The 10,778-nt window shown below is 43.2% G+C and overlaps 1 protein-coding gene across 3 annotated transcripts in view; it reads right to left on the reverse strand.

Annotated features, from left to right (window-relative positions):
- Positions 1-742: 742 nt before the first annotated feature.
- The window catches only part of CALCOCO2 (calcium binding and coiled-coil domain 2), a 23,544-nt gene continuing 13,508 nt past the window's right edge, over positions 743-10,778 (reverse strand). For all 3 annotated transcript variants that reach the window (XM_006774253.2, XM_015570866.1, XM_015570865.1), the window contains 8 exons: positions 9,853-9,941; positions 9,394-9,463; positions 9,121-9,243; positions 8,688-8,774; positions 5,803-5,898; positions 3,489-3,624; positions 2,247-2,275; positions 743-1,790 (listed from right to left, as the gene is read on the reverse strand). In XM_006774253.2, the coding sequence (XP_006774316.1) occupies positions 1,614-1,790; positions 2,247-2,275; positions 3,489-3,624; positions 5,803-5,898; positions 8,688-8,774; positions 9,121-9,243; positions 9,394-9,463; positions 9,853-9,941 (807 nt within the window). In that variant the 3' untranslated portion in view covers positions 743-1,613. The remainder of the gene's footprint in view (positions 1,791-2,246; positions 2,276-3,488; positions 3,625-5,802; positions 5,899-8,687; positions 8,775-9,120; positions 9,244-9,393; positions 9,464-9,852; positions 9,942-10,778) is intronic.

The following is a 10,778-nucleotide window of genomic DNA, read 5'->3' on the forward strand; positions in this document are numbered from 1 at the left end:
AGGCAAAGAGCCGTGACTGGGGCAATATAGTTCGTCTAAAGCATAACTCCAATCAGGATAAAAACAGAAGGAATGCAGCTATAGTTAGTTCAACCTTATCCAGGAAATCATGTTTCACATTATTCAAAACTTTTTGCAAAAGTCTGTATAGTGACCTGCTGGTTGACTACCTGGGAGTCATTTTTACTTGTTCAGTGCCTAGGGGGAGAGAAAATGGAACTACTTTTGTTTTGTTTTTAGTATTTTTATTGATTGCAGAGAGGGAGAGATAGAAACACCAATGTGAGAATCATGGATCAGCTGCCTCCTGCATGCCCCCTACTAGGGATCCATCCCACAACCTGGGCATGTGCTGTGACAGGGGATAGAACCCAGGACCCTTACATCTGTAGGTTGACACTCTATCCACTGAGCCAAACCGGCCAGGGCATGGAACTACTTTCTTATAGTTCAATTAGTCTGGATGGAGGGAAGTGAACTTAGTTCACACAAGTACCAAATTCCATACTGCCCCCTTTCAAAAAAATGCATGAAAAGTTAGAGCAAGAAATCAGGGTTCTAGATTTGTCAAACTAAGGTAATGTTTCATCACTTACTCTCCACCTCAAAATAATTGCCAGGAAACTCTTCTGTTGACTAGTTAAGACAGGTGAAGAGAAATTATTGGTGAGGTCCATAATTCCCACAATTCTTTTGATTACGCTTTCCCCATAAGATTAAAAATAAGACTATAAACTCAAGGTTTAAATTGCCAAAGTCCCTGAAAAAGGGGACTAGTTTATTTTTAGTATTAAAGAGGTTAACATTAGTTCTCATTATTCTGACTCATCCATAATGAAAGTCACCAGCTTAGAAAGTTGCAAACCCATAGAGTTTCTAACAACTCCCACTACTGTTAACGACTCACAACAATAAATGTTATGTGCGTAGGAAAGATTAAAGAGTAGAAAATGCCAATCAGAGGTATCCAGAGAGAAAGAAGGTTTTCTGTGACTGAAATAGTATTTCATGTCCACAGTTCCGGAATAAGGTGCTTCTATTAGGAGCTGAGAAATCAAGATGAGAAACCTTTGGTATCCCAGCTGGATGCCTGAGTTCTCTGCCAGGCCATTTTTGGCCAGTCTAATGCAATTGGTTGGAGAAAGAGGCCTGAAGAAGAGCAGGAAGAAATGCTCAATTCTCATCAATCTCCAGCCCCAAGGATAGGACTGAAGACTGAGTACAAATATACTCAAGGCTTGACCTTGAATGGCTCTGGACAACCTCGAAAACGAACCACTTTATATTTGAGTCAAACCTGTTCTGAATAGCCAGGTTGCTTCTATTCCAGGGCCCTTGTACTGGAGATCCTTGGAAAAATGGGCATCATAGGTGAGAGGCTGACATAGCTAGCGTTCTGTGATTTAAAAGGTCATAACCCACACAGACGGAAGTAACAGCCCTTAACACTATCCTGTAGATTATTGACATGATTCTACCTTTAGGGCAGCAGGACTGAGTAAATCCTTAATAATTTCAGGTTAGGCAGGATCTTGTGTCATAACTCATAGTAGAAGCTATAGGTTCTACTCTATAAAATCTATGTACAGTATAGATCCAGGAGGCTGGGTCACTTAGAGAGTGTGGCAGAACACATGGTCTTCAAAGATTTGCTTTTCGTTTGCCGAGAAGCTCTTGTCACAAATCGGACAATCCAAAGACAGGGTCTCCATGGGCTGCTGCTGCGAGATGTGATCAAAAACGTCATCAGCAAGGTTTGACTTGCAGGTGGGACATTTCTTGATGGTGCGCTGGGAGGAAGAACAAAGAGGTCAGTAAAAATGTAGGCTGTATGTGGCGGAGGCCATGTCTATCTTATTTTCCACTCTATCCTCAGCATCTGGCATAATGCCTGGCACATGGTAGGTGCGCAAGTTCACATTTGGAGAGGCTCCCTGGGGCTTTCTCTAACGTTGCTGAAGCAGTCAAATAGCTTCCAGCCGGAAGGGGCCCGGGGTATACCTTGTTTGGCTAGCTGCTACTTCACACCTCCTTCCTAATCTTGTACTAAACCCAATTCACAATGGAGACCTTGAGCCGGATGTTGGTGGATAAACTGTCTCCTTCTCCCACCTCAACAGGCTGCAGCTGACTTCAGGAGTTACCAACATGAACCAGTTTCCCCGTGGTTCTCCCATGAGCTGGAGCAGAAAGGGGCATTTTCTCAAGGATTGGATGTGGTCAATTTCATGATTCCAAATACTCACCAGGCTGGGGGCAGAACTTTCTTGGATGCCTGAGGGTCATAAAAAAGATTTCATTCAATGAGAAGATATCACCCCCAGATCTCTACCCCAGTGCTTGTGTTCTAGCAGCTGTTTTTTGTAGCCCCCGTATTTCCTTTCTCCCCCCCGCCTCTATCTCCTTTATAAACCGTTTACTTCTGATAGAGGTCAATAAGGGGGGAAATGAAAAAATAATGAAGAGGCCCTGTATGTTACATAATCAGAAAAAAACCCCATCTAGTTTCAGTGGGTGGAAAATGAGATTTTTATAAAAACAGTAACAATTTAACAAGGAAACAGTCTGAGAATAGATTTTAAGACTGAATCCAGCCCTGGCTGGTTTGGCTCAGTGGATGGAGCGTTGGCCTGTGGACTGAAGAGTCCCGGGTTCAATTCCGGTCACGGGCATATGCCTTGGTTGCAGGCACATCCTCGGTGGGAAGTGTGCAGGAGGCAGCTGATCAATGTTTCTAACTCCCTCTCCCTCTCCCTTTCTCTGTGTAAAAAATCAATAAAGTATATATTAAAAAAAAAGAAGACTGAACCCATGTAGATATTTTTCAAATAAAGTACTTACAAATATTTAAAAGGAAAAATAAACGCGCACCCCTGCCTGGTGCAAAGATCGATTGTGACTCTTGAGAACCTGACCACTTCAAACTGCCCAGAAAATGAGGTCTCAGGTCACTTTTGAAGACAAGAGAGGGACGTTCCCTGTTTGCTAAGGACACCTGACCCCTGGTCCATGTGAGACAAGAGAGGCTGTCACCCCCACTTCCTGTCATCCACACCCCCAGGGGTCTCTGTGGAGTACACGCCTGCTGCCCTTGGTCAGGCCATCGGGTGGCTGACGTAATGCTCGTTTCTGGGTGGCACTGCCCGCCTCTTGTGCTTCCATTTCCAAATCTTAATTAGGCTCCTCAGCTCTGTACGTGTATATCTGCTACACAGACAGGTCCCCGATTTATGTATTGGGGATATAGCCACGGGACTCAATTTGTGTCTGCTGCTTCTAGGCGAGTGATCTGATTTGTGTCTTCTAGATTCAGATTTATTTCTCAATTAACACCTCTCGCTTGGCAATCTTTCTACTGAGTCCTCAGCCTCTGCCCAGCAAGTCTTAACAATGAGACTGGACTTCATTAGCATCTCAGACACACAAAAAATGAGTGGGGGGAAGGGGTGGTGGCAGGGATCTTTCAGCTCCCATGGCAAAGTTCTTACCAAAATACGGGTTTCCAAAGACAAGTCCTGGGTTTTGTCCTGCACCTCCTTGATCTGAAGTAGGCACTTGAAATGGCAGAGAGTCAAAATCCAGACCCATGTAACTCATCAATCTGAAGTTATCCTTCTTCAAAAGCTAAGGATAGAAGATTTAGAGCAACATGTTGAAAGACAACAACAAAGAATGGCCTCAATGAACTGGCAAAAGGGTGCCCATTAAAGGTAGTTCTTAATAAACAATGTGGTACTGAAGAGCCGTGGAAATGATAAACCAGATTCTTGAGAAGGGGAAGCAGCAGCCTCCGGGGCTCTGAAGATCTGAGTTCTTAAGATCTGAATCTAAAAGCATACCAAATTGTGTTTAGATTAACGTAAAAAAGAATTTAAAATCTCTAAACACATACATACTGAAGGAGGCACAAAAGTTGTATGGATATATGAGGCTGGCAGGAGCTATGTTAAGACTGAAACTGTTGTACATTGAGAGCAAAATGCTTCTTTTTAGTCGCCTTTCTAGAACAATTTTCTTACACAATGTAAATATCAATCTGATATATTTTTCCCTTCTTTATGTTTTATCCCATCCAATGGATATCCCAACAGAGAGAGTGAGAGGGAGGAAGGTAAGAGGGAGAAAGGGATGAGAGAGTAAGAAAGAGAATAAAGTACAAGGGGGACAGAGAGCATTGGAAGTTCTTTAAAAAGAAAATTAGTAAACTGCTCCATAACATCTCAAGAGGACTTTGCAAGAGCTCTTAACAAAGCTTCCAAACATCAGACCTTTTCCTTCTTGTGCTAAATTGTGTGCACACTCCCTCCCTACCCCCGCCTGGTCCCATTGGACTATTCCAGGAAAACAAGGATTTCAAAGTCACAGTGTATTTGTCTAAATGAAGAGGTTGAGAATGACAGGGCCAGAAATAGACCCCAAAGGGCTTTTACAATACGGAAACACCGTGGAATAAATAGTAAAATCAAAAGTAGAAATAATTGCTTGGAGGCATAGCCCAGAAGGGTCACAGAGAGGGTAGAGGTCGGAAACTGCTGGAGGTGTAGACCTAGAAGGAGTGGCCAGAATGCATGGACACCCACTCCTCGATGCTAGTCAGGGCATGAGAATGGCTTCAAGTGCAACCACTTCATTTGCTGTGATCATCCTCAATCCATCAATCAATCAATCAATCACTCAATCAATAATAACTTGTGTTTAACACACAGCAGAAAATACCGGTTGGATGAATGAATGAACGGGTGAAGGGATGAATGAATGCACAGTGTTTATTAGGAGCCTACCATGGGTGCAGGACTGGTACAGACCACCACTTCTGCTCCTGGTTTGGCAGCAGAGAGAAAAAAAAAGTTGTGCTGAAGGAAAGGGGTTCCTCACTAGCATAAAAGTGACACAGGGTATTACTCTCCAAAGATGACACTTATAATCACGCTGAAGATAAAACCAAAAATACTAAGTCAGATCATTGTCAAAGCTGTTTCTTTCAGGTTGACTGCTGCCATGCCAAACGAGTTTGTTATAGAACAGAGAGAGGACTTTGTGGTAGATCAGGAAACCAGATTAAATTTACTTTGTTTAGGAGCATGTGCCTCCCCCACTGTTCCAGAATGGGCTCTTTTATTTAACTTATTTATTTATATTTATTTTTCATTTATATACTAGAGGCCTAGTGCATGAAAATTCATGCACTGCTGGGGGGGTGGGTGTCCCCTCGACCCAGCCTGACCCCTCTCACAGTCTGGGAGCCCTCAGGGGATGTCCTACTGACAGCTTAGGCCTGCTCCCCGTAAGCTGCAATTTGGCCTCCCTCTGCAGAAGGTGACTGGCCAATCAGGGGAAGGCGACGCCCCCATCACGCCTCTGCTGCTGCCACTGCTGGCCGCTGCAGCTGCCTGAGCCTTGGCCCTTGCAGCCACCACAGCTTGCCTGAGCCTTGGCCTGAGCCTTGGGACCCCACAGCGGCAGCCATGCCATCCGCGGCTTAAAATTATAAATATTTATATTTATTTTTTAATCTTCACCTGAGGATATATTGATTTTTTAGAGAGTGGAAGGGGTAGGGGAAAGAGAGAGAGAGAAAAAGAGAGAGAGAGAGAGGGAGGGGTCAATATAAGAGACACATCTATTGATTGCTTCCTGCCCGAGCCTGGGATTGACTGGGAATCGAACCACAACCCTCAGGTCCCCAGGCTGATGGGCAACCAGCAGGGCTATTTAACTTTTTATTTTATTTCCATACCTCTGGTTCACCCTGCTCCTTCCCCTTAAAATCTTGGAGTTTTCTACCCTCATTTACATACTCACATCATTTTCTCCTTCCAATCTCTCTTTCTCTCTCTGCAGAACAGTACATATCATCTTGTTCTCACTCAGCCTTTTTGACAGGTCAAAGTTCTCGTCCTATCAATAATTAAAAAAAAAAATTAGGATTAGGATATATATGATCATCTGGATCCACGGTGGGGTAAAACAAGATCACAGAGGTTCTAGCTTTACAAAGTGTTGGGACCAAGGTGGGGGAGGGTGGAGTAGGGAGGAGTGGTACTATAGAGCAGATCTAACTAATAGAAAAGTGACTTAAAATGTCCGAAGGCCAGGGAGAGCGTCCAGGTGCCAGTTTCTTCTGGTTTGTAAGTGACCAAAGAGAGAAACAGTTTGGGGAAAACCTCAATACTGACTTATCAGAGTTAGGGATAAATGGAGCCTTGTTTAACCCCACCCAACGATGGAAGCAATCATCTTTGTCTTGAATAAACATCTCGGTCAATGCAGCCCGAAGCTTGTAGGGCTAGGTTGGCATGACCCCCTCCCATGTGAAAACAGGGTCTGGACTCAAGTTACAGTGAGGAAGAAAGAATCTGAGCAGGAATTTATTCAAGGCTACGAGGAACCCACTCTGGGATGCTGGGCTTGATGTTGACTTGACTAGTTTCATGAATCCCAAACTCCTAGGCATGCTTCAGAGCTTTCCACCTCCTACCTACACACATCCACATTCCCAAACCTCACAAAGACACTTAAGCTAATCCTACTAATTGTGGAGTTTTTTCCTAAGATTTTTATTTGAATGCTGGTGCTCAAACTGCTGTGCGCTTCTAGCCAACCCTGAGGTAGGAACACTAGAGGCTACCCGGTGACACTGCTGACCGCGGGCCCCTGGCTTCCCATCCCCATTGGCTCCTGCGGGCTCTTCCAGTCCTGCTTCACTTCCTCGAAGAGCAGACGTAAGGACGGGCTCTCTGAATCTGCTCAATGGTTACAAAAATCCTCCCTGAGGCCCATGCTGAGCTGGGCCTGTATTTCCAGGGATTCCCAGGCTGGTTTCTGGCCACACACTCCATCCCTCCTCTCTTCAGCAGAAAGATAAATTTCTCTCCTTAACAAGGGTCTACAACCCTCTGGGCCTAAGAACCACAATCATTCGCACCCCTTGCTTCCTGGGCCCCTCGTCTCTGTCAGCTACCAGTGCAGCAGCCCTGAGTTGCCTGATCTGTTTGTAGAGTCACTGACTCTCTTTGTACTTCTCTAAGAAACAGGCTTTCCCGGCCTCTACCTTGGCCCTTAGCAAGTCCATCTCTTGTACTAACTGCTCTTCCACTGTTGTTTTCTGGTTTCTAGGCCCCTGGAGTGTAAGAGACAGAGTCCTAATAGGTAGGGGCCTTTTGGATGCATTAGGAATAAAGAATTGGTATCAGCCGGGGAGTCCCTGGATCTTGCAAAATATTCCATGAAAACTGGGAAAACCCATAGCTGCCACAAGAAGGTTCAAATCTTTGGATGGCTCTAGATTATTTAAAACAGTAATTTCTTTGCTACATTAGAGGTCACAAACCCAAATATGTAATATAATTGAATGAAGGAGTTGAATGCAATGAAACAGTGAAGACAGCAGACAAATGGAGAACACATAATCTATCTACTGGTAAAGGGTGCAGCAGCTACTCAGCTCCAGATATGGACTCAATGTGTCCAGATCCTCTAAGTTTTCAATGGAAGCTAAAATACAATTTTTAATGGGAAAGATTCCCATTTTTAAGTATTAGAAACTAACTCAATTAAAAAAAAATACCATCTGGGCCAAATAAAACATTTCTGTTAGCTAAACTTAACCTATGAACTGGTGATTTAAAACTTTGTTCTACTCTTTATTAGGCTAAAATATACAGTATCTTATATAGTACAGTGGGGCCTTGACTTACGAGTTTAATTCATTCGGAGACTCGTTAACTCAAATTACTCTGTCAACTCAATGCAAAAAATCAGCCAAGAGACAGCTGGTATCTCAAGAAACTTGTTAGTCGGGACACTCGTAAGTCAAGGCCCCACTGTAGTAGGTACTCAATAACTGATTGGATAATGACTCACTGACTGAATGAATGATACACATATAATGAGTTATAATCCCAGTAGTTGGATAGGCTCCAGACATCAGGATTTCTCTTGTTCTTACATCAATTCAGAAAATGGGGCTCCTAGGCACCTGTCATCATCATGAGGCCTCTTTTCCAATGATATATTATAGAAAATCATTAGTCAATTAGGCTAGCATTACCATTTTACTATAGCTCAGAATAATTTATAATGACGACAACTGACAATATTATATCAATTGTAACAAAATTTTTGACTGCTGTAATATTTTCCAATCATAGAGCTCAACTTTATAATCATTTGTCTGCCTGCACAACAGTTCTTTAAGAAGGGAATTCCTGCCGGGCCGGTGTGGCTCAGTGGCTGAGCGTTGACCTATGAACCAGTCAAGGCACAAGCCCAGGTTGGCGGACTTGATCCCCAGTGCGGGGTGTGCAGGAGGCAGCCATTCAACGATTCCCTCTCATCATTGATGTTTCTAACACTCTCTACCTCTCCCTTCTCTCTGAAATCAATAAAAATATATTTTAAAGAAGAAAAGAAGGGAATTCCTAGCCCAAGCCTTTATTTACTACAACCTGTCATAAAGTTTACCTTCCAATATTCTTTTATCACTCATCACACATTAAAATACCTACCTCTCCTACTAAACATTTTGTACATAGCAAATTCTCTATCCTTCTGGGTAGAATGCAACATGTCCAGAGGTAAGTGCTATTCTCCTCTTTGCTTATTTATCCCGTCCATCACCTGAGCGCAGGCCTATCCCTTCCTTTTTGTGGGCTCCCTCCCATGTAGCCATCCAAAGATAGACGTGCCGTTAACTCCTGCTCTTTCTTCGTTGCAATAGCTTCTTGTTGCTTCAGCTCCTCCACTGTCTTCTCTAGCTTCTGCTGGTGCTTCCTCTGCACAAAAACAGATTTCAGGACCACTGTTAGAAACACACACACGCACACGCACACACACACGCAGGCACACACACGCACACACGCAGGCACGCACACGCACGCACGCACGCACGCGCGCGCGCACTGGGGAAGGGCCTGCCCAGCTAATGAGCAAGCAGGATGCAGAGAAAGAAGCAAGCCTTCTCTTATTAGTTTCTGAGAACAGCCACGAGATACCTCTTTCAGATGGCTTCCTGTGAGACCCCCCCCAGAGCCAGTGACATCCAGGTATATGATTAAGAAAGAACAATGTATATATTTTCTCCTCAATGACAAAAAATTATATATTTTCCCATGACTCTACCTGTTCCATTAAACTGAGAAAGAGCTGGGCATTTTCCTTTTTCAGACATTCCAACTGCTCTGTCTTATCTAGAGCTTCCTGAACAAGCTTCTCCATTTCTTTCTCTTGAGTTGACAGTTGTGCCTAAAGCAAAAGTAGTAAACACAACAAAGATATAAAGAAGGAAAGCTAACCAGGAACAACGCTTTTCAATGTGCAAAACATAAAGAAATGTGTGTTCCTCCCGGCCGGTGTGGCTCAGTGGCTGAGCGCTGGGCAAAGCCCGTGGCCTACCTGAAGATGATCCACTCTGACTCCCAGCTTCTCGTTTTCTGAGGACAGCTTCTGGTTTTGTTCTTTCAGTCTGCGGAGGTAGAGATGACTGTGTGAAATATATGCTGACGCCTGCTGGCTCCCCCAGGCCTTAAATGATTTAAGGCTGCCTTGGCCCTAAGCCTCCAGATTTATTTTAAAATCCATTAGTCTCTTCTTCAGTCCTGTTTTGGCTTCCTGACCGCAAAGTGCAGGTATTCGATACTTCACGTTAATACGTGAATTTAGGTCATTTCTCCTTACCATTCTGACACAAAGTTCTCTATCCTAGAACCAAAGAGATCATGACTCAAAGGGGAGAACCACACCCTCAATGCCGTAATAGGAAGACTGTAGTCTAACAAATTCTAGAAATCTAATCTGACCCTCCTAAGGGTGCCTATCAGACGGCAGTGTCTCACATGCAAGGGTCACACTCACTGTAGCCGCTCTGTCTCCCAAATGTCCTTCTGCTCTTCCACTTTCTGTTCCAGCTTCTTGTTGATGCTCTTTAAGGTTTCTAGCTCCTCCTATAGAATGAAATGTCAAAGGCACAAACCATTTCTAAGACAGTTTTAATATCTCAGGCAGCCAACAAATATTTATTGAACACGTATTACATGTCAGACATAGCATGGCATAACAGTGAATAAAATATCCAAGTAAAGGAGTTTCTCATATTCAAATATTCCTAATACGTTCTTTCCACATTAAAAATGTATCTACCTTAATTTCTCTTCCACTGGAGCATATATTTGCCCATTAATTCATTAAACAAATATTTAATAAGCACCTACTGCACACCAGACACTGTCTGGCATTGCAGACACAGCAGTGGATAAAATAATGTTGCTTTTCTCCTAGAAATGCACTGTTCAATAAATTCAGAAAGCCACATATGTAATTAAAAAGTGTTAGTAGCCACATTAAAAAGAGTAAAAAGAAACATGTAATTAATTAACCACTAGAAAATTTAACCTAATATATCTAAAATATTGTTTTAATATGTAAACAATAAAAGGAATTTTACACTTTTTTCAGACAACGTCTTCAAAATCCGGAATATATTTTAGGCTTACAGCATATCACAACCTGCCACATTTCACATGGGGCTAGTGGCCACCATATTCGTCCTAAACATTTTTTTTTCCCAGTGCCTTCTGAACCGAATCAATTCTTGTGTATAAATAACAACTATTTGTTTTTAGCTCTAAGGTGGGAAACGGTTTATAGCAGCGGTTGTCAACCTGTGGGTCGCGACCCCTTTAGCAGTCCAATGACCCTTTCACAGGGGTCGCCTAAGACCATCCTGCATATCAGATATTTACATTTCGATTAATAACAGTAGCAACATGACAGTTATGAAG

This window comes from Myotis davidii, unplaced genomic scaffold, assembly GCF_000327345.1.
Source record: "Myotis davidii unplaced genomic scaffold, ASM32734v1 scaffold327, whole genome shotgun sequence".
Taxonomy (NCBI): Eukaryota; Metazoa; Chordata; class Mammalia; order Chiroptera; family Vespertilionidae; genus Myotis; species Myotis davidii.